Genomic DNA, 25362 nt, shown 5'->3' with positions numbered 1-25362 from the left:
TCCAAAATTGCTTTGAAGGGTCGACCATGTGTTGGTGTCAGTGCATAGATTCCCAAGGGGAGTACTTTGAAGGAGGATAGTCAGCAGTGAGAAATGCAGCAATTTTTCTAGGATGAGCTCAAGGACTTGTCAGGCATTCTTATATCAATAAAATGTAAGATAAAGGGGCTTAGGAATCAACTCTTATACTTCAGATTCAAGCCTATATCAACACTTTGAATTTCTTGTTCCTATTTCTCTTGAATATTCCTAGTAGAGAGTTTTATCCCTAACAGAAACATTATCAGTTTATAGACTTAAAAATAATCCTAACCCCTTGAAGTAATTCAGAGTAATCCCTTCTTGTAGAACATGTTTACAATTCCCTGCCGGATTGGTTGGGTCTTAACACTGTAGATGATGGGGTTGAGCACAGGTGGCACAAACAGGTAGATGCTAGACATGAGTGTGTGGACCATGGGTGAAGCATGTTTAGTAACACGATGCATCACAGACACACCAATCATAGGCACATAGTATATAAGCACTGCACAAATATGTGACACACATGTGTTGAGTGCCTTCCACCGTCCCTCCCCAGAAGCAATGCCCAGCACTGTGTAAAGAATTAACACATAAGAGACCACAATGAGCAATGAGTCAAGTCCGAAAGTGGACAGAACAATGGCTAAGCCCAGAACACTATTGAGCTTAGTATCAGCACAAGGCAGTTGGATCATGTCTGAGTGGAGGCAGTAGGAGTGAGAGAGGACATTAATGTGACAATAAGGAAGTTGCTTCAGAAGGGCTGGGAGTGGGGCCATGAGTGCCACACTCTTCAGTGTAATGCCCAGACCCATGCAGATAATACGGGGCAGGGTCAGGATAGCTGTATAGCGCAGTGGGTTGTAGATGGCTACAAAGCGGTCATAACTCATAGCCAGTAGGACTCCTGACTCCATGCAGGAGAAGGTGTGAATGAAAAACATCTGGGCCAGGCATCCATCAAAGTCAACCTTTTGGACATCAAGCCAAAGAATACCCATAACAGTAGGCATTGTAGACACAGAAACACCCACCTCAGTTACAGCTAACATGGAAAGGAACAGGTACATGGGCTCATGGAGGGCAGGGTCTATCTTAACTGCTGCCATAATTAGGCCGTTGCCTACAATGGCCACAATGTACATGGTGAAGAAAGGGATGGAGAGCCAGCCATGTTGAGACTCCAGTCCTGGGATGCCAGTCAGGAAGACAGACAGAAGATCAAGACTTCCATTGCTCTCGGTTCCCATGCCACCAATAGCAGAGATCAGCCTTTGCCTGCCATTTGAAAAAAAAAAAAAAAACCCTGAAGTTAGCTTCCACCTTTTGGGTGTTCTACTTTAGAAGCACACCTCAAAAACTGAAGGACATGGTAGGAGGTGGAAAAAGTTGGAGTCATTAACATCATTCTGAATAAAATGTAACAGACATCCTCTTCTCTTCTCCTGTCCCCCTGGTTCTAGAATCCTAAAATGTTGCGCGGAAAGGAGATATTTCAGAATGCTCATCTTTTCTTAAAAATTTTCAAAGCTTTTTATTAATACATAACACATATTTGCACATGTTTATGAGGCACATTTGATATTTTATTACATACATTGAGTATGTAATGATCAAGTTAAGAAACTGAGGATACCCATCACCTTGAGCAACTACCATGTCAATGTATTAGTAATATTTCAAGTCATTTCCTCTAGCTCCTTTGAAATATACAATGCTATCATCACCTTATTTTGCTAGCATACATTAAAACTTACTCCTTCTAACTAACACTATGTTTGTACCCATTAACCAACCCCTCTTCATCCCACTAACACCCGCTCACCATAATTAATATAATGTAACATAATAAATTAAATTTGCAAAATCTTTAAAGAAACAATAATAGAGAAGTAAGAAGGTGTAGTCTAATAGTTCATTCATTCACTCAAAATACTGGATGTAATAAATACTGAGCATCAATTCTTTACCCTGTTACTACCTTCTGTTCTGGCGAAATGGTCCCCACATCTAAAGAGTTTAGTAAGAACGCTCCATTGGAACGAATGAATAGATAGGGGAAGATATAGGGAACACAAGAAGCTATGATTGCGGAAACAGGTACAGAGTGATAATGAGGATAACCCCAGAATCAGCAATTCTGCACTTTTTTCTTCATACACCAGCCCTGAAACCCTGTACATTCTATTTTGCACTGCCCTGAAAATTAACAACTTCCCTGACACATGAAACATGTTTTCTTGTGCCTCTTATTCATAAATATATCTTAGAACTACCTTATAGATAAGAGGTACTCAACTTTCATGTATCACATGGGAGAACTTGAAAATTCCAGTGCTCAGGTACCACCCTGTATTAATTAAATTGGAATCTCTGGATACAGTGTCCAATTATCAATGTGTTCTTAAGCTCCTAAGGTGATCCCAAAGTTGAAGGTCACTCCAGAATTACTTTGTAACATTTCATTTACTTTACAATGACAATTGTTTTGAGTAAAACAAAAATTGTGGCCATTTCATAATCCCACCGTTTTTTACAGAAAATTTTCTCAATCCTCTCATGACCTGAAACTTAAACATTTCTTTGTGTTTTATCATCTGCTGGACTCTTCACCATCCTCAAGCTCCTGTAAATAAACTCAGATTTTCTCATAGTACTCCAGCGAAGTGCCCACAGATGCAGCCTAGGGTTGGGGCTACCATTGCATACCACCTCTTTGGAGGTGCAAATAAAGGAGAGAAGGGCTTGGTAGGGACATTTGGGATCTTTGTCTAATCATCCCTCCTAAGGCTTACCTATCTCACCAGAGGATGCATGCCACTCCCCAAACTTGATCTTAGGCAAGAAGTAATATTGAAGCCCTGAGTGTACCAGCCATGACCCATGTGAGGAAGCACATCCAGGAGAGGGAAAGAGAAGGTGAGTGCCCAGGAGACCATCATCCCAGGAAATTCACTCTATCTTTGGGTAGTGAAAGTGACCAGAGGAGTAATTGCCTTACTACCAAGCTGCTTCATTGGAGTGTCATAATAATCACATGAAGTGACTTGCCTGAAACCAGTGGTGGATCTGAAACTAGAATCCAGTTCTTTCAATGGTAAGTCCCATGGTCTTCCTATGAAGCCCATTAGCCAGCCTTCTGAGGCTGAACCCACTTAAATAAGAAGAATGAGAAGGTGCCAGAGAAGTTGGTTATCTTTACTTTCCCTGTAAGAGAAAAAGACTAAATTTCTCTCCTTCTATGCAAACTGGGGGTCAGACGTTAAGAAGTAGGAGTTATTGAACTTTTTATGTAGCCATTTCTCAGCACTCTACTAATTCAGTGGTCAACCTGGTAGGCCTCTAGAATGTGAAACTAGAGTTCAGTGTTTCACCCACAAAGAGAACCTTTCATAACATCCTTATCATGTTTTCGCCCATGCTCAGATTCAGCACTGTGGGTGATGAGGATTTCGTTGCATCCTGAAATCACTATCTTGCATGGTCAGATCTCACTGACTTATAAAGGTGCTTTCTTACACTGGGCTTTAAACTTCTCTTTCAACATTATATGTAATAAGTTGCAGACACAGAGATTAATCTTAATCAGGTATTACCTGAAGATTGTTCATAATATGTACTTTCTTGCAGAACTGTTATATTCGAATGTAAGTATCAATAATTAATTGAATTATTTATTTCATGTCTGTATCCCCTATTAGATTTTAAACTTCACCAAAGAATGTATAATACTGACTGTTGTTTACTTCTTTGTGTGTGTGTGTGTGTTTGCCTTATATCACTAGCTACTCAATACTAGGACAGTATTAAATACATGGCAAATGATTAATAAATATTATAACCAAGTGAATAAATACCTAAAAGGATAAGTAGTATTGGAAGTATCAATCATGATATCCTGTCATCTTCCCTTTTTTATGTAACCTGTCCTGATTGCCTTCAGCTGCTTCCCAAAATTTCTGATTTCTAATTTTCCTACCAAATATAAACTCCTATCAGGATGAACAATGGATAGAGAGTCAATATGAATCAACAATCCAATAGGGAGCATTTTCTAGCACTATTTAAACACAAAATATTTTGAATGTGCAGCTTTTCCTAACACTATTTGGGTACAAATTGTAACTTTCTCATCTGTGACTTAGCATTATCTTTCCCAGACTTTTCTTATTTTATTAAGTTACATTTGTAACTCTGTGCTCCCTGTCAGATGTGGAGGTCTTTTAGAATCAGACACATGCCCGGCTCATCCTTGCTTCTCCAGCAAATCACTGATGCTGACACAAAGGCATGCTCGAACCATCATTAATAAGTAAAAGCATGGGTAGAACACTCAGGCCATTACTGACGTATATTCAGTTCCAAATTCCATACTCCAGATGAGAGTTAAAACTACTGCAACACAAGTAAAGGGAACTAAGTCACATAAAGGACGTTGCAGAAACAAGTGATGCTTCATTTTGACAAGAGGACATCACAGATAGAGATAAGTAGGGATGGGTGGTAAGAGGCAGAGATCACAGGGATAAAATCTAGGGTTCCTGTAAGGATATTTTCCAAGAAGCCAAAGCTGCATGATAAACTAATGAGCTTCTGACCAGTGAAGAAGATCAAGCAAAAACTGGATAACCCTTAATGGAAATGCTGGAAACAGAATGATAGCATCTGCTGAATTGGGGTTAAAGGCCCTGGGGCCTGAGGGTCCAGACTGGCCAGGTCTCTTCTATTCTATGTCAAATGGCAAGGCTGTGTATGTGTATGGAACAAAGAAGAGGCATGATTAATCCCCACTGTGTGAGCATCCATGTGCCTTTTACCTCTAGAGCAGTGGTTCTCAACCTTCCTAATGCCACAATCATTTAATACAGTTCCTGTGGGTCACAACCCGCAGGTTGAGAACTCTAGAGTCTGTCAACCTTATCAGACAGTCACTGAGCGACCACAAGGTCATTTAAATGAATATAGGTTTTTTTTTTTCTGTAGAAAACCTATATAAAAAATAGATGTGGATATTTTTAATCTGTCCAACTATGCAAACACACACAGGCATTGACAGATCACTCACAGATAGAGAAACACCATGAGACAGTCAGGGAGAGCCATGAAGAAGCACAAAGAGAATGGTGGATGGAGACAAACTTCTGTACACACCTAGAAGACACGGGAAGATACAAGCTCACTTGAGAGAGCCTTGTGGAGTGACACTTGGATTGACAGCCAGAGGGCCAGAGCACAGGAAAGGTCCAGAATAGGCCTCAGGCAGGCACTAGCCCAGAGCAGAGGCTACTTTTATGTGTCTGAGTGGGAATTCCCCTGGGCAGAGCCTCTGGGGTCCTGTTGTGCCTGAATATGATGTTGTGTTCCTCATGGTGCAAGAAGAGGGCTTAGAGCTCACCTTGGGAATAGGAAGATGAGAAGAAGCTAAAACACTTCCCATGGGGATTCTGTCCTCTCCCCACAGATAAAATAAAATTCCAACTCCCTCTTGTGATGAAGAAGATGGAGACAAATTCCTGCAAGCTCCACAGCAATACTTTCCCATAATGATCCAGTCTCAAAACTGGAATTACATACCCAGAAGCTAGTCCAGGATAGCTCCATCTTTATTTAACAACCATTATCTTAATCACAAATCTCATGAAGGAAAGGCAAACAATTTTGATTATGGTTCTTGCTACCCTTGCATATTTCTAACTAAACTATATATTTAATTAACTACATTAATTGGATGGATTTACTTTTTATTTTTATTGCTCTAAGGTTTATGATCTTAACACAAACAGAACATGGGACCATGAACACATTCCAGGAGCAGGATGTGAGAGAAGACCCCAATTAGGCCATGTACACAAATCATAGGAGTGACAATTAACACTCAGGAAGCCTTGTGCCCAGACAGACCAATGCTTCTGGTCATAGGAAGGTGACAGAAGATAAGAGATATTTTTCTCCCTATCTGGTCTGGAGCAACTCTGGCTGTCCTTTCAGATACTGAAACTTTCTGCTTTCCCTATCTCCCCAAAAGCACTCTCTCTCCCTGAGAACGCAGCCCCATCCGAGGAAGCCTTGCCTGCTCAGTGACTCGTGAAGCAGATTCTCACTGGGGCAAGGGTGCAGTTTCAGCAAGGCAGTTTCTTGAGTTTCTTAAAGGGCCCTCAGGCCTTTTTCACTGGGCATTAAGGTCTCTTGAATCCACTTCTCTCATTAACTAATAACACATCTGAATTAAGCAACATTCTCAAGAAAATATTTAAGGGCTTCAAAGAACTCTTCATGACACAAACTTCTGACTTTCTTCAATCATGACTACCTAGTAATTACAGTTAACATATTTCAATTGAATGATGCTTATAATACACATGAAAGTTGTAGATAATAGCTTAAATGCTTTCCTTGTACCAATTGAAATTATCAAAGTATTCCTCATTGTCTTCCTTCTTTCATAAAATTGAGGAAAAACTCAGCCTGTAAATATGAAGAAAACAAGTTTGCTAGTATCATCCCCTAAACTGTTCTTTCATGAGTGCATTAGTTTCCAACTGTGTAGACATCATCGCTTGTGTCCCACTTCCTGATTTCTTGTTCTCCAGTAAGTGCAACTCTTAGAATTCTTCACATCAGAAGCTCTGGCCCTGAGAAACACCCAAAGTTATTCTTGCCATGGGATTGTGCAATGTCACTCACTCTGCTTTTTTCCTGCTGACTGGTATCCCTTGTCTTGAGAGCTCTCACTCCTGGCTAGCAGGCCCTCACTGTGTGATGTATGCTGTGTCTCTCAGTGGAAACACAGTGATCCTGCAGGCTATGCAGTTGGAGCCAAAACTCCATGAGCCCATGTACTACTTCCTATCCATGCTGTCCTTCAGTGATGTCACAGGACACCCTGTCCACTGTATTCAGAACTTTCTGCCTTGATGCCCAAACTATTGCCTTTGATGCTAGCCTAATCCAGATGTTTCTCATTCACTCTTTCTCCATGATGAAGTCGGGTATTTTGCTGGCCATGAGTTTTGACCTCTATGTGGCTATTTGTGATCCCTGGCACTATGCCGCTGTGCTCACCAATGAAATCGTTGCTGGAATGAGGTTAGCTGTGACTGCCCAGAGCTTTATCACCTTTTCCCCTCTTCCCATCCTTATCAAAAGCCTGTCTATCTGCAGGTTCAATGTGTTTTGTTTTTTTTTCCATTCCTGCTCTGCCTACAACTAAACATAATGAAGCTTCCTTGTTCTGATATTACTATCAACAACATCTATGATTATTTTCTTAGAGAAAAGAAAATGTATATTCAGGCCCCTAGCCATGGCTGGGCACCAGCCTCACTTTCTAGGTATCACAAAGGGGACCTGCCCTACCTCAATTAAGCCAACTCCAGGCCTGATCAGCTCTTCCAGGAGAAAACTCATTTGTTATTGAAGTTATAGTTCAGTTAGATGAGAATTTCTCTTCACTCAAATATTGTTATAGAAATTAAAACCAGGAGCAGAGGCACAGACAGTTTATCCTCTGAGTTGGGTTATGTACACCAAGGGCATTACCCCATCAGAAGAATATCCCATATTCCATTATTAACTGGACATATTTTCTAACTGTACTTAAAACACTCTTTTGTTCTATTTGATTCTCAGATAAGAAGGGATCTGTTGGATGTACAGGAGCAAGATGGCGGCTGAGTAACAGCTTTCTTGCATCTGGCACCATGAGTATGGGGAGATAAGACTCCAAGCATTCCTGGCTGGTGGGATCTGCCTATAATCATCCCTTTGAGGATACAGGAAGTCAGCGAGAGACTTCTGAACCCCAAGAGGAGGACAAAAACAGTGGAAAACTGGCAACTGGTCACATGTGTTCGATCGGTCTAATCCTGCTGACAGCTGTAAGTACAGTAGCAACAAGACTGCAAACCAGAAAGGCCTTACCTGTGAACTGTTTTGGTGTTTTGGGACTTGGGCACTCAGTAGAACTGCCTTGGGAAGAGCTTGAGCAGGAGTGCAGAGAACTTTGGCTGTTGTCTAGGGCCCCAGACTGAGCCGCTGAGCCAGACGGAGCTAATAGTGTTTGGCTGTAGGCACTAGGGAGCCATTGAGAGAGAACTGCCCCAGCAAGGTCTGCCCTCAGGGTTTCAGAGCAAGGATTGGATAGGAGCTAGTAACCTATTGACTGAGCAGCCTAAAGGCAGGGACCAAGCCACCTTACAGCCCTAACCCTCAGAAGCAGAGTGAGACCGGTTTTGGCACACTGGGTAAGTGGATAGCCACCTCAGCAGTGATTCTAGCAACAACCACTTTCCTGGGATAGCTTCTGCTTAGCAAGTTTAGAAGTTTAAAGTGCCTTTTAAGAGAGCTGAAGAGAGATTTAGCGTGTCTACCCTGTGGGGGTTGAGAAAACAGTGGAGGCCTCCAGTCGTATCAGCATTGTGATTAACATCTCATACCCCAGGAGACCATCTGTTGCCCAGACAATATTCAACAAGATATACATACTGTTTTTTTGTTTGTTTGTTTGTTGTTTATTTTGATGTTTTGTTATTGTTTTGTTTTTTAATTTCAAATTTTTTCGTACAGATTTTTTCTTTTCTTTCTCCATTTTTCTAGTTTAAATACAATTTTACATTGCTGCCTTTTTCAATAACTAGAACTTCATTTTTGCTAGTGTTTCTACCCAAATTATTTGGTTTTTCACCCAATTTTATCCTGAAAAGTTTTCTGTTTGCTTGTTTTGGTTTGATTTATACCATTTTTGTCTTTCCTCTCTACTTGGTGGAGGTGGGGTACTGTGTCTGATCAGGTTAGCAAAGAGCTGCTAACCTCAAGGGAACCACACAACTGGGCATCCCCAGAGGTTGGTTTTTTTTTTTTAAGGTGGTGTCAAAGTACTCTACTGTACACATATATTGCTCTGTCCCCCTCTTTCTGTGCCTCTCTTCTTTTTGTCAATATCACTTTTACCTACCCCCTATCCTTTCTCTATTTTCTTTTTGCTCCTCCCTTCTTTCTTTCATCCCTTATTGCTCTTCAACCTTCTCATCCTTCTGCTCCTGTATGAAAAGGACTTCTCGAAACCTTACCACAGGCATGGGAACTTAAAGAGCAAGAGGAAGTGAAAGAAAAATTAGGGCAAAGAAACAGATAAAAGAAATCACTCATGAGGAAGAATCAGCAGAAAATTCCAGGCAACATGAAGAACAAGTCCAGAGCAACCCCTCCAAGGGACCATGAGGTAGCTACTGCAGAGGATTCCACCTATAAAGAAATGTTAGGAATGACAGAAAGGGAATTTAGAATACACATGATGAAAACCATGAAGGAAATGATAGAAACAATGAAGGAAACTGCTAATAAAGTGGAAAATAATGAAAAGGAAATCCAAAAACAGAATCACATAAGAGATGAATGATATGAAGAATATAAAAAGGATAAAGCAGAGCCGAAGGAACTGAGGCAGTCAATTAGGGAACTTAAACATGCAATGGAAAGTATCAGCAACAGGTTAGACCATGCAGAAGAAAGAATTTCAGAGGTAGAAGATAAACTCAGAGAAGATAACTCAGATAGTAAAAGAGGCAGAAAAGAAGAGAGAGAAAGCAGAACATTCACTGTAAGAATTATGGGACTTTATGAAGTATTCCAACATACGAGTTATAGTAATCCCAGAAGGGGAAGAAGAATGTCCCAGAGGAATGGAAGCCATACTAGAGAATATTATAAATGAAAATTTTCCAAATAACACCAAAGATTCTGACACACTGCTTTCAGAGGGATATTGGACCCCAGGTTGCCTCAATTCTAACTGAGCTTCTCCAAGACACATTGTGATGAACCTGTCCAAAGTCAAGACAAAAGAAAAGATTCTGCAAGCTGCCAGGAGTAAGCACCAGTTGACCTACAGGGACAAATCCATCAGAGTGACTGCAGACTTTTCTAGTGAAACTTTCCAAGCAAGAAGACAATGGTCATCTACTTTTAATCTACTTAAACAGAACAATTTCCAGCCCATAGTTCTGTACCTTGCTAAGATAAGGTTTAAAATTGACAGAGAAATCAAATCATTTATGGATATACAGACATTGAGGAAATTTGCCACAACAAGACCAGCTCTACAGGAAATACTTCAACCTGTTTTATACACTGACCATCACAATGGATAAGCAGCAAAGTAAGAACTCAGAAATTAAAGGATAAAACCTAACCTCCACACTGATGCAAAAGATAAAACTAAGCAATGGACTCGCACAAACTAAGATGAATAGAACACTACCACACTTATCAATTATCTCAATAAATGTTATTGGCTTGAATTCCCCACTGAAGAGACATAGATTGGCCGACTGGATTAAAAAACACAAGTCATCCATTTGCTGTCTGCAATAAACAAACCTAGCTTCAAAAGACAATTTAAAACTCCGAGTCAAGGGTTGGAAGACAATTTTTCAGGAAAATGGTATTCAGAAGAAAAGAGGAGTTGCAATCATATTTTCAGATACATGTGGATTTAAAGCAACTAAAGTCAAAAAAGACAAAGATGGTCACTTGATACTGGTCAAGGGGAAATTACAACAAGGAGACATTTCAATTCTAAATATTTATGCACCCAATTTAAATACTCCAAGATTCTTGAAACACACCTAACTCAGTCTGAGCAATATGATATGTGATAATACCACAATAACAGGAGACTTTAACACTCCTCTTACAGAGCTGGACATATCCTCTAAACAGAAATTAAACAAAGATATAAGAGATTTAAATGAGACCTTAGAACAACTGTGCTTGATAGATGCATTTAGAACACTCCATTCCAAAGATAAAGAATATACATTCTTCTCATCACCCCATGGAACATTCTCCAAAATTGATCATATCCTGGCCTTTGTATATGCCAATAACAGTCAAGATGAGAAGCTAATTAAGGACACAACTTCCTTCACCACACGTTCAAAGAAAATGAAATACCTATGAATGTACCTAACAAAGGAGGTGAAGGACCTCTATAAAGAAGATTATGAACTCCTCAAAAGGAAATAGCAGAGGATTTTAACAAATGGAAGAACACACCATGCTGATGGATGGGAAGAATCAACATTGTTAAAATGTCTATACTTTCCAAAGCAATTTACCTACTCAATGCCATTCCTATCAAAACACCAACATCGTACCTTTAAGATTTGGAAAAAATAATTCTGCGTTTTGTATGGAACCAGAAAAAACAATGTATAGCTAAGGCAGTTCTCAGTAATAAAAATAAAGCTGGGTATTAGCATACCAGATTTTAGTCTGTAATACAAAGCCATAGTGGTGAAGACAGCATGGTACTGGCACAAAAATAGAGACATAGACACTTGGAATCAAATTAAAAACCAAGAAATGAAACTAACATCTTACAACCACCTAATCTTCAATAAACCAAACAAGAACATACCTTGAGAGAAAGACTCCCTATTCAACAAATGGTGTTCGGAGAACTGGATATCCACATGTAAAAGACTGAAACTCGACCCACATCTTTGCCACTCACAAAAATTGATTCAAGATGGACAAAGGACTTAAATTTAAGGCATGAAACAATAAAAATCCTCAAAGAAAGCATAGGAAAAACACTGGAAGATATTGGCCTGGGGAAATATTTCATGAAGAAAACTGGCATGGCAATTGCAACAACAATAAAAATAAACAAATGGGACTTCATTAAACTGAAAAGATTCTGTATAGCCAAGGAGACAATAACCAAAGCTAAGAGACAACGTACACAATGGGAAAGGATATTTGCATATTTTGAATCAGACAAAAGCTTAATAACTAAGATCTATAGAGAACTCAAATTAATCCACATGAAAAAAGCCAACAATCCCAAATATCAATGGGCAAGAGACATGAATAGAACCTTCTCTAAAGATGACAGATCAATGGCTAACAAACACACGAAAAAAATGTTCATCATCTCTATATATTAGAGAAATGCAAATCAAAACAATCCTGAGATACCATCTAACCCCAGTAAGAATGGCCCACAACACAAAATCTCAAAACTGCAGGTGCTGGCGTGGATGTGGAGAGAAAGGAACACTTTTACACTGTTAGTGGGACTGTAAACTTGTACAACCTTTCTGGAAGGAAGTATGGAGAAACCTCAAACCACTCAAGCTAGACCTCCGATTTGATCCTGCAATCCCATTACTGGGCATCTACCCAGAAGGAAAAAAATCCTTTTATCATAAGGACACTTGTACTAGACTGTTTATTGCAGCTCAATTTACAATCGCCAAAATGTGGAAACATCCTAAATGCCCACCAACACAGGAATGGATTAACAAGCTGTAGTATATGTATACCATGGAATACTATTCAGCTATTTAAAAAAATGGAGACTTTACATCCTTCGTATTAACCTGGATGGGAGTGGAAGACATTCTTAGTAAAGCATCACAAAAATGGAGAAGCATGAATCCTATGTACTCAATTTTGATATGAGGACAATTAACGACAATTAAGGTCATGGGGGGGAAGGAAAAGCAGAGAGAGAGAAGGAGGGAGGGGAGTGGGGCACTGGTGTGTGCCACACCTTCTAGGGGCAAGACATGATTGCAAGAGAGACTTTACCTAAAAAATGCAATCAGGAGATTAAAGATGGTGGCCCATTAACAACTTCCCTGCAACTGAGAACAGCGAGTCTGGGGAGACAAGACTCCACGCATCCCTGGCCGGTGGGATCTGCCTATAATCATCCCTTTGAGGATACATGGAGCCAACAAGGAATTTCTGGACCCCAAGAGGAGGACAAAAACAGTGGAAAACTGGCAAGTGGTTGCGTGTGTTCAATCGACCTAATCACACTGGTAACCATAGGTACAAGCAGCAGTGAGACTGCAAACCAGAAAGGCCTTACCTGTGAACTGTTTGGTGTTCTTGGACTTGGCACTCAGTTGAACTGCCTTGGGGAGAGCTTGAGCAAAAGTGTGGAGAACTTTGGGCATTGTCTGGGGCCCCAGACTGAGCCACTGAGCTGGGCGCAGGAAGCCATTGTGAAAGAACTGCCCCAGCAAGCTCCACCCTCAGGGTCTCAGAGCAAGGATTGGGTGGGTCAAAGTATCCTACTGACTAAGCAGCCTAAAGGTGGGGAATGAGCTGCCTTACACCCTTAATCCTTAGGGGCAGAGTGAGACCGGTTTTGGCACACTGGAGCCTTGGGAGGTTGCCTTGGGTAGAGTGCCGTGACGTCACAGCTCATAGCAACCTCAAACTCCTGGGCTTGGCACAGCCCAGACCTCCATAAGCGCTGTGCAGCAACCCCCAACCGGTGACCCGCACCCACTGGGCCTCCACATTCCCTGACCAGGAACTGCGGGAGCCACGCAACCCTGCGTCCTCCCTCCTGTGTCCTCCCAGATTCCACAATAGCCCATTCATCTGGACAGGGACTCTGGTAGCTGCGTGCCCTTTGGAGCCCTCCCTGACTCTGCGCAGAGCTCTTCTCCTGCCCAGAGACTTCTGGAGCCTTGGACTCTCTGTGCCAAAGTCACTGGGCGCCTGGCACTCCCAGAAACATGTGCACCACTCCCAGCCCTGTTGCTGGATCCAGTTGTGTCACAAACTGGACCTGCTTCCACAACCAGAACTCCCTAGCTAGAGCAGTCACAGAGGAACTACATAGGGTCACTCCCTACAAAGATCCAGCAACAATAGAGTGATTCCGCTGTGGTCTAATCTTGGACAGACACCTCCCCAACTCTGAGGACAGCCAGAGGCAATGGTAAAAAACAGTCATGAGGCAAAACCAACAAAAAAACTCTGGCAATATGAATAATCAGAGTAGATCAACTCCCCCAAGGATCAATGGGGCAGAAACAGCACAAGACCCGAGGCACAAACAAATAGCTGAGATGTCAGAAATTGAATTCAGGATCTGGATAGCAAATAAGATCGAATTAGAATTCGAAAAGTTATCTCAAGAATTCAACGGATTCAAAGACCAAATGACCAAAGATTTCGACACATTGAGACAAGAAATTGCATGCCTCAAAGATCTGAGAAACACAGTAGAATCCCTCAGTAACAGAATGGAACAAGCAGAAGAAAGGATTTCTGACATTGAAGACAAAGCTTTCGAATGCTCCCAAACCCTCAAAGAAGAAGAGAAATGGAGAGCAAAAACAGACCACTCTCTCAGAGCTCTCCGATAATTAGAAGAAAACCAATATTCATCTTATAGGGATCCCTGAAAGTGACGAAGTGGCTTCACAAGGCACAGAGTCTCTTCTCAATGAGATTATGAAGGGGAACTTTCCAGACATGCCAAGAGATACTGAAATTCAGATAGCAGACAGTTTCAGAACTCCAGCATGACTCAACCCAAATAAGACATCCCCCAGACACATCATAATCAATTTCACTAAAGTTCATATGAAGGAGAAAATTCTGAAAGCTGCCAGACGAAAGAAAACCATTACTACAAGGGGAAGAATATCAGAAAAACTGCAGATCTCTCTGCTGAAACCTTTCCAGCTAGAAGAGGATGGTCATCAACATTTAATCTCCTAAAACAAAATAACTGTCAACCCAGGATCCTGTACTCAGCTAAACTGAGCTTCATTTATGACGGAGAAATTAAATACTTCAACGACATTCACATGTTGAAGAAATTTGCCACAACTAAACCAGCTCTCCAGGACATTCTTAGACCTATCCTCCATAAAGACCAGCATAATTCTCCACCACAAAAGTAAACCCACCCAAAAAATTTTTGATCAAATTCCAACTTCCACAGTCGCAAAAGGATTAAAAATGTCCACCCGTCTCTCGAAAGGCTTATCAATACTCTCAATTAATGTGAATGGTTTAAATTGTCCTCTAAAGAGGCATAGGTTGGCGGACTGGATACAAAAACTCAAGCCAGATATCTGCTGCATCCAAGAATCGCATCTTACATTAAAAGACAGATATAGACTCAAGGTGAAATGATGGTCATCTATATTCCAGGCAAATGGAAAGCAGAAAAAAGCAGGCGTTGCAATCCTGTTTGCAGACACAATAGGCTTTAAACCAACCGAAATAATTAAGGATAAGGATGGACACTTCATATTTGTTAAAGGTAATACTCAATATGATGAGATCTCAATTATTAATATTTATGCACCCAACCATAATGTACCTCACTTTATAAGAGAAACTCTAACAGACATGAGCAACTCAATTTCCTTCACTTCCATAGTAGTTGGAGATTTTAACACCCCTTTAGCAGTCCTGGATAGATCCTCCAAAAAGAAGCTAAGCAAAGAAATTTTAGATTTAAACTCAACCATTCAACATCTGGACTTAACAGACATCTACAGAACATTTCATCCCCAAAAAACTGAATACACATTCTTCTCATCAGCCCGCGGAACATACTCCAAAATTGACCACATCCTAGGCCACAAATCGAACCTCAGCAAATTTAAAAAAAAATAGAAATTATTCCTTGCATCTTCTCAGACCATCATGGAATAAAAGTTGAACTCAATAACAACAGGAACCTGCATAACCATACAAAAACATGGAAGCTAAACAACCTTATGCTGAAGGATACATGGGTTATAGACGAGATTAAGAAGGAAATCACCAAATTTTTGGAACAAAACAACAATCAAGACATGAATTACCAGAACCTCTGGGATACTGCAAAGGCAGTCCTAAGAGGGAAATTTAGAGCACTGCAAGCCTTCTTCAAGAAAATGGAAAGAGAAGAAGTCAATAACTTAATGGAACATCTCAAGCAACTGGAGAAAGAAGAACACTTCAACCCCAAACACAGCAGAAGAAAAGAAGTAACCAAAATCAGAGCAGAATTAAATGAAATTGAAAACAAAAGAATTATACAATAGATCAATAATTCCAAAAGCTGGTTTTTTTAAAAGATCAATAAAATAGATAAACCTTTGGCCAACCTAACCAGGAAAAAAAGAGTAAAATCTCTAATTTCATCAATCAGAAATGGTAATGATGAAATAACAACAGACCCCTCAGAAATTCAAAACATCCTTAATGAATACTACAAGAAACTCTACTCTCACAAATATGAAAATCTGAAAGAAATCGACCAATACCTGAAAGCACACCACCTACCAAGACTTAGCCAGAACGAAGTGGAAATGTTGAACAGGCCTATATCAAGTTCTGAAATAGCATCAACTATACAAAATCTCCCTAAAAAGAAAAGCCCAGGACCAGATGGCTTTACGTCAGAATTCTACCAAACATTTAAAGAAGAACTAGTACCTATACTACTAAACCTCTTCCAAAATATAGAAAAAGAAGGAATATTACCCAGCACATTCTACGAAGCAAACATCACCTTGATCCCCAAACCAGGGAAAGACCCAACAAGAAAAGAAAATTATAGACCAATATCACTAATAAATTTAGATGCTAAAATACTCAATAAGATCCTAACAAACAGAATCCAACAACACATCAAAAAAATTATACACCATGACCAACTCGGATTTATCCCAGGGTCTCAAGGCTGGTTCAATATACGTAAATCTATACATGTAATTCAACACATAAACAAACTTAAAAATAAAGACCATATGATTCTTTCAATTGATGCAGAAAAAGTTTTTGATAATATCCAGCATCCCTTCATGATCAGAACAACTAAGAAAATTGGTATAGAAGGGACATTTCTTAAACTAATAGAGGCCATCTACAGCAAACCCACAGCCAATATCATATTGAATGGAGTTAAATTGAAATCATTTCCACTTAGATCAGGAACCAGGCAAGGTTGCCCACTGTCTCCATTGCTCTTTAACATTGTAATGGAAGTTTTAGCCATTGCAATTAGGGAAGAAAAGGCAATCAAGGGTATCCACATAGGGTCAGAAGAGATCAAATTTTCACTTTTCGCAGATGATATGATCGTATATCTGGAAAACACTAGGGATTCTACTACAAAACTTTTAGAAGTGATCAAGGAATACAGCAATGTCTCAGGCTACAAAATCAACACCCATAAATCTGTAGCCTTTATATATACCAACAATAACCAAGCTGAAAAAACAGTCAAGGACTCTATTCCTTTCACAGTAGTGCCAAAGAAGATGAAATATTTGGGAGTATACCTAACAAATTACATGAAAGATCTCTACAAAGAGAACTATGAAACTCTAAGAAAAGAAATAGCCAAAGATGTTAACAGATGGAAAAACATACCATGCTCATGCCTGGGAAGAATCAACATTGTTAAAATGTCCATACTGCCCAAAGCAATACATAATTTTAATGCAATTCCTATTAAAGTTCCATTGTCATACTTTAAAGATCTTGAAAAAATAATACTTCGTTTTATATGGAATCAGAAAAAACCTCGAATAGCCAAAACATTACTGAGCAATAAAAACAAAGCGGGAGGAATCATGCTACCAGACCTGAGACTGTACTATAAATCGATAGTGATCAAAACAGCATGGTACTGGCACAAAAGCAGAGAAGTAGATGCCTGGAACAGAATAGAGAACCAAGAGATGGATCCAGCTACTTACCGTTATTTGATCTTTGACAAGCCAATTAAAAACATTCAGTGGGGAAAAGATTCCCTATTTAACAAATGGTACTGGGTAAACTGGCTGGCAACCTATAGAAGATTGAAACTGGAGCCACACCTTTCACCATGAACTAAGATAGACTCTCACTGGATACAAGATTTAAACTTAAGACATGAAACTATAAAAATACTTGAAGAAAGTGCAGGCAAAACTCTAGAAGGAATCGGCCTGGGTGAATATCTTATGAGGAGGACTCCCCAGGCAATTGAAGCAGTATCAAAAATACACTACTGGGACCTGATCAAACTAAAAAGCTTCTGCACAGCCAAGAACATAGTGAGTAAAGCAAGCAGACAGCCCTCAGAATGGGAGAAAATATTTGCAGGTTATACTTCCAATAAAGGTCTAATAACCAAAATCCACAGAGAACTCAAAAGTATTAATAAGAAAAGAACACGTAACCCCATATCAGGGTGGGCAAGGGACTTAAGAGAAACTTCTCTAAAGAAGACCGATGCAAGATCTACAAACACATGAAAAAAAGCTCATTATCCTTAATCATCAGAGAAATGCAAATCAAAACTACTCTGAGATATCACCTAACCCCAGTAAGAGTAGTCCACATAACAAATTCCCAAAACCAGAAATGTTGGCGTGGATGTGGAGAAAAGGGCACACTTCTACACTGCTGGTGGGAATGCCCACTAATACGTTCCTTCTGGAAGGATGTTTAGAGAACACTTAGAGACCTAAAAATAGACCTGTCATTCGATCCTATAATTCCTTTTCTAGGTTTATACCCAGAAGACCAAAAGTCACAATGTAACAAAGACATCTGTACCAGAATGTTTATTGCAGCCCAATTCATAATTGCTAAGTCATGGAAGAATACCAAGTGCCCATCAACCCACGAATGGACTAGCAAATTGTGGTACATGTATACCATAGAATACTATGCAGCCTTAAAGAAAGATGGAGACTTTACCTCTTTCATGTTTACATGGATGGAGCTGGAACATATTCTTCTTAGCAAAGTATCTCAGGAATGGAAGAAAAAGTATCCAATGTACTCAGCCCTACTATGAAGCTAAATTATAGCTTTCACATGAAGGCTATAACCCAACTATAGCACAAGACTGTGGGGAAAGGGCCAAGGAAGGGGAAGGGGGTGGGGAGGTTTTGGTGAAGGGAGGGCAAGGGGTGGGGCCACATCTATGGGTCATCTTAGAATGGGTACAAGCGATTGCACTAATGTACACAGCTATGATTTAACAATAAAAGAAATGCAATCAGTGTAACCTGGCTTATTGTACCCTCGATGAATCCCCAACAATAAAAAAAAAAAGAAAGAAAATAAATGAGATAAATGCGGGGGGGAAAAAAAAAAGGGATCTATTTGTTGGTGCTTGTACATTTGAGGAGGGCAACTGGATGCCCTCCAGGCAGCTGAGTAGAACATTAGATCCTGAATGCTTTCAGATTCCCTAGGAGCAACACACAGCTTATGAAGTCAGAAGTTACTTGATGAATCATTATCTTTCTAACTCAGGCAATGAATCAAGGTTCTTTTCCCCTTCTGCATGGGAAGAGAAGGACTACTAAAGAAGCAGTAATTTGATGTGACTGTCAGAAACCAAATTTGTTCTCATGGTTTTATCAGACCAGGTTTAGGTGAGAGTGGTTATGATTGTACTTATAATATTAAGGTTTTTTCCCTTTGTTTCTGTTAAGAACAGAAGACTTATTCATCAAGTATATGTAAGAAAATAAGTAGAAGACATAAATTGTCTATTGTATAATTATGTATCTTACTTGGTTTGATCTCTACATATATAATTGGGGTGTCAGATGATACCTAAACATCTGCTATTTCACTGAAATTTCCATAAACCTCCAAAGCTCTTCAAAAGTAAAGTATAATCCTCAGCCAAAACTTCCCATAAATTTAGGGAATGTGTATCACTTACACAAATCATTGATCGTGACAGGCTTTATTGTAAAAGACTTAGAGGACAAATTGATCTCAACTAATATAAAAGCAAAAAACAGAGCTGGGTTATCAGACAACCCTGATTTACCTCATTTAATGTGGGCTGTGTTATTGAAGAAATCCCCCCTAAAGTGTTTCTCAGCATCCATTCCTTCTAACAGAGATTATTAGTCACTGTCCTTTTCTCAAGCCCAGAACTAAAACAATGTGGATATAATCGGGGGAAGTAGATATAATTCTGGTGGTAAAATATTTTTTCCCTTCTAAGTTTGTTTTTGGTGTGTTTGTGTGCTGGCTTCTTATGTTTATTTTCTTACATAGGCTCATAATACCTTATTCATCTATTCATGCACTTAACAATATTTATTGAACCTTGCAATGTGCCAAGCACAGTTCTAGATTTGAGGACTTGGAGATTATGGGATTTAGTCATTAGGGTTTGTGAGCAAAAACTACCTGATGAGATATGGCTATGTCAGACCTCCTGGGATTTGTTTAGTAACTACATATTCCTTTTAAATTCCTGCTTACAAAGTTTCACCATGCTTCTAGAGGTAGCATGATGAGGGAAGGGTGTTAGTGGTGGACATGTAATAAATGGCGATATGAACTGTAAGAGGACAGCATAAAGGTTGAGAAGCACAGAGCTTTGTATTTAAGGCAAACATCTCATGATGATAGGCTAGAAGAAATCAGCATTCTGGGAAACAATTTATATTTTTACAATGAAAAACAAGCAATAAACAACCATGGTTGAGAGTCAACATTCTTTTTTTATTAAACCATAGCTCTGTACATTAATGTAATCATGGGGTACCATGCACTGGTTTTATATACAATTTGAAATATTTTCATCACACAGGTTAACATAGTCTTTCTGGATTTTTCTCAGTTATTGTGTTAAAACATTTATATTCTACATTTAGTAAGTTTCACATGTACCCTTGTAAGATGCACCATAGGTGTGGTCCCACCAATTACCTTCCCTCCACCCATCATCCCCCTCCCGTCATTTCCCTTTCCCCATATTCTTAGGCTATAGTTGGGTTATAATTTTCATAAAGCTGTAAGTTTCATAGTATGACTGTGTACTTTGGATACTTTTTCTTCCATTCTTGAGATACTTTGCTAAGAAGAATATAATATCCAAATTCAGTGTCTCCAAGTGAGACAGACTTTTCTGTAAATGTTGAACCAGCTAAAAATTGATAGAGTTACAAGTGGCCTTTTCTGTATTTGAAATAATATTGTGAAAATAAAATCCACTGTGTGATTTTAACACAAATATTAGAGTCATAAACTTAATAAACATTTTTTTACTAGATGTGCAAGTGGCAAGAAAATTAAATCTGAAACTCAAAGAAATTCCTACTGAACAAATTCAAAACTTTACATACTGCATTATAGGCATTAGTTGAACATCTTCCTTATTGTCAATTATTCAGCAAGGTATGTTTGCATTCAACAAGAAGTGTGATTCAACATTTAGAATTTAAGTACCTGTAAGAATATTTTTACAAATAATGTAGAAATAAAAATTTGTGATTATGAAAAGAAAAAGATTTCTTAGACATTATTCATGTAAACTGGACAATTTGGTTCTATTTTTAAACAGATCTATATTTTTTTTCAAAATAACTTTTTTTTTTTTTTTTGAGACAGACTGTCAAGCTGTCGCCCTGGGTAGAATGCCCTAGAGTCATACATAACTCACAGCAATCTCCAACTCTTGGGCTCAAGTGATTCTCTTGTCTCAGTTTTTCTATTTTTAGTAGAGATGGAGGTCTTGTTTTTGCTCAGACTGGTCTTGAACTCATGAGCTTAAACTATCCACCCACCTCAGCCTCCCAAAATGCTAGAGTTACAGACATGAGCCACTGCACCCAGCAAAAAATAATTTCTTAATTAAACATTTCAGCCTTAATTCCATACACAAATATTATAAACAGGTGTATAACTTATCATTTACTTAAATGACAATACACTATGTAAAATATTTATTTTACCAGATTAAACAAATATATTTCATTTCACAAATAAAAAATTCATTTTGCACGTTTGATAATTATAGAATTCATTAATATTTATTAGGCAGTAATAAAACAGACCATAAATATGTATTTGATGACATCCATATATATTTATAAATTTAAAAATATTTTCTGTACTAGAGAAGTACTCATTTTTCCTAGGCATATGCAATATTAATATTTATAGTTGAGATTAAGATCCTTTTATTAAGAACCTATCAAATACTGAAGTCCATAGTGTAGTTTCTAATATTCATAGATAGATACTGAAATATTAGTATATAAAAGAGAGATGACCCCTATGTCAACATGACTCTAAGGACTATAGCTTAATCTTTGTTTTCAATGTTTTTCTTTCATTTCTGTTCATAACTGTGCAGTGTGGGCTCATACGCTTTTGTGTCCATGTATTAAAAAATATGGTTTTCAGCATGGCAGGAAGATCCACTGGAAACAGAAGTGATGACAGAGTAGCTTCTCTAGCTTCATGAAAGTTGATAGCTGTACCTTCTCTTTCATGATTTGTATGCCCTTCATTTCTTTCTTTTGTCTGATTGTTCTGATGAGGGCATTCAGTACTATGTTGAATAGCAGTAATGAGAGTGGGCATCCTAGTCTTGATCCCGTTCTTAAGGGTAATGTTTTCAACCTTTCTCCGTTCACTACTGTGTACAATGTTGGCTGTGGGCTTGTCATGTATGGCTTTTATAATTCTGAACTATGTATGAGGGCTTGTGGCAGGATAGTAGGCCCTAGGATTCTTTGTTTAAACCATCCCATGTGGATGGGTCTCCCACAGGTACCTTCCAGTCTTAGCAAATGGAACTCCCCATCCCATCTCCTTTACTTTGAGTGCCTCTTTTCGGTTCCCTGAAGATTTACAGTGCTCTCTCCAAAAGGGTCCATCTGAAGAAGGCTTCTACTTGGCAGTTTTTGATTCTCTTCTACAATGTGACATGAGCAGACTGCTTGTAGTATGCTTTCTTCCTATATTTTTAAAGTTTAAGGATACTCAAAATGATTTTTTTAAGTTAAAATTTATTCAAAGTGACTATTCCTTTAAAATTTCACAGATAACACTGTTTTCATCTCTTAGATCATAGATATTTATTGGCACAAAAATGGAGACATAGACATATGGAACTGATTCAGTTCCATATGTCTATGTCTCCATTTTTGTGCCAATAATTATCTATGATCTCAAGTAACATAATCCCCAATTATAACATAACATAACCAGTTTATACATTAATTTTTGTCTGTTTCTGAAATTTACTTCAATGCATAGATGTTATTAGTATATTGGGGGGGGAAGGATTAAATTTAAGACCTTCTTCTTGATAGAACCTGAGAGAACTCATTTGTGGCAACTTGTTACATGATTAGTTATAATTTAGCAGAGTATTATATGCTGGGTTAGAGGTTGTAGCCAGCCAATTCCACAATGGCGATATCCAATGGTAGATTCTCATCTGAAAAGAGATTGAAAGGCTCCAATGCATAGCCCAACATATGCAATACCAAAAATCTCCTAAGGCACTTGGATTTCTAGGAGGTTATTCCCTAATCAGAGCTTAGGTATCACTAACATCTTGTGTAGCCTCCTGCAAATCTCCTTCGTCTTGATAGAATAGATAATTGGGTTGAGCATTGGAGGCACTAAGAGATAGACCAGGGATATAAACTTGTGCACATACTCAGGGGCATGCTTTCCAAATCGATGGACCATCGATACACTAACCATGGGCACGTAGAAGATAAGCACAGCACAGATATGTGACACACATGTGTTGAGTGTCTTAAGCCTCTCTTTCTGGGAGGCGATGGCCAGCACAGAGTGCAGAATCAGCACATAGGAGAGGAAGATGAGCACTAAATCTATACCAAAGGTAGAGATGCCAACACACAAACCATACATGCTGTTGATGGTTGTGTCTCCACAGGGCAGACGGATCAGGTCAGGGTGCAGGCAATACGAATGGGTCAAGACATTGCCCTTGCAGAAAGGCAGCCTCTTCAGGAGGACAGGAAATGGGAAGACCATGCAGAAGCTGCGGATGATGATGGATGTGCCAATATAGGCCACACGAGTGTCAGTGAGCACTGTGGAATAGCGCAAGGGGTTGCAGATGGCCACATAGCGGTCAAAACTCATGGCCAGCAGGATCCCAGACTCTGTCCAAGAGAAAAAGTGGTTGAAGAACATCTGGGCCAGGCAGGCATCAAGAGCAATTGCTGGGGCATGAAAACACACAGCAGCCAGTATGGTAGGCAATGTACAAAAGGAAACACCCAGGTCATTAACAGACAGAATAGACAGGAAATAGTACATTGGTTGGTGCAAGCTCTGCTCTTCCTTTATGATGAAGAGGATGAGGGTGTTGCCAAGGATGGAGATAGCATAAAGCAGCAGGAGGAGGGCAGCCAGCCAGTGCTCCAGGCCCTTCATCTCTGGAAACCCTGTTAATGTGAAGCTGGTGGCACTTGAGATGTTGGTCCCAAAGCTCCCCATCAGGGTTTCTGGGTGATCTTTGGGAAAATGCAACCAGAGTGAATGGAGGTCAGACAGTGAAAGAAAGGAAGACCATGGGTTTATGGTGTTTCAGGATAGGAGAGACATGATGCTTAGATTCCAATGCAAAGATCATTACAGTAAAAAATAAGCAGCTCACATTTCAGAACCTTTACAACATGGCAGTAGATCTGTCATGGGCTCCAGATCCTTCCCCTTTGAAATCTCTTGACACATTTATGGACATTATCCCCTGTTCTTTTTGTGTTTACATTTTATATAGATTCAAATATTTCACTCATGATGAAAAATCTTTTTCCCTTTTTCCTTTCTCTCTACCCGTTTTTAGCCATGAAATTATTCAATAAGTGAGGAATGATATGTCCTCTGTGAAGTTTTACTTAATTTTCTGCCTACTGATGTATACCCTGTCGTGTAAGTGATGAAACATTTGTTCATGTTCTATGCTGCCTCTCCTTTCTTGCCTACACTTGAGCATCACTCCAGTTCCTCATCTTCTCTTTGTTGCTTGGGCCCTTCCTTTGGGCACTGGGCATCCACAATCTCACTTTCCCCCACAGAGAATTGTTTTTGCTTCTTTCCTAAATGTTCACATGTTTTAGTCTTGGTTTAAACTGAGCACTCTCAATTGCTTTGTGTTAAACTCCCTGGAAGAGCTTTTAAAAACATCTTTGCTGAGACCAAACTCATACCAATTAAATAGAAATTTCTGCAGGCGAAACTCAGGAATCTGCATTTGTTTTAATTCCCAGGCATTTGTAATAGATAGGCAAGTTTGAGAATCAGGGATATAGATCAGTTCTAGCAGCATTCAAATATGTTCCTTCCCTACCACATCCTCCTCTCTGAGGATCAATTTCAGGAGTTACTATCAGAGTAAACAAAAGAACAACAGCAGCAAATGTCTATATTGCCCCCTAATGTCCTTGTAGTAATTACCCACTTCTTTGCTCCTTTTTGTACCTAATATTCTCAAATAAACTTTCTACTCATAATGTCCTACTTGTCTCCCACCCCGCTTCACATTAATGATCCCAAATTTATGTCTGCTGGCTGAAGGGGCACGGTTTTCAGCACCCCAGAATGGTGGCTTTGTCTCATATGTGCTTCTTGAGGTACGAGGCCCTGAGAAGGGAAAATTCCATTCTCAGCTAGGAGCAAGACTCTGGGGTTAATTCCTCCGTGCTTGCTAAAACAGCAGAGACTCAGGGGTTAACTCCTCCCTGCTTGCTGAAACAGCCTTGAGAAAGAATCCCTGAGGTC

General features: G+C 39.4%; 2 protein-coding genes across 2 annotated transcripts; both read right to left on the bottom strand.

Moving 5' to 3' along the window:
• Window positions 1-326: 326 nt before the first annotated feature.
• On the bottom strand, window positions 327-1274 carry LOC128564792 (olfactory receptor 51I2-like). The gene has a single exon (XM_053560598.1). It carries the CDS (start codon window positions 1272-1274, stop codon window positions 327-329), a length of 948 nt encoding a protein of 315 aa, XP_053416573.1.
• Window positions 1275-23133: 21859 nt separating this feature from the next.
• Window positions 23134-24078, bottom strand: LOC128565289 (olfactory receptor 51I2-like). The gene has a single exon (XM_053561644.1). The coding sequence runs from the start codon at window positions 24076-24078 to the stop codon at window positions 23134-23136; it is 945 nt and encodes a 314-aa protein (XP_053417619.1).
• Window positions 24079-25362: the final 1284 nt, after the last annotated feature.

The sequence above is a fragment of the Nycticebus coucang genome, chromosome 14 (genome assembly GCF_027406575.1).
Source record: "Nycticebus coucang isolate mNycCou1 chromosome 14, mNycCou1.pri, whole genome shotgun sequence".
Taxonomy (NCBI): Eukaryota; Metazoa; Chordata; class Mammalia; order Primates; family Lorisidae; genus Nycticebus; species Nycticebus coucang.
This window is presented reverse-complemented; position numbering and strand designations above follow the sequence as displayed.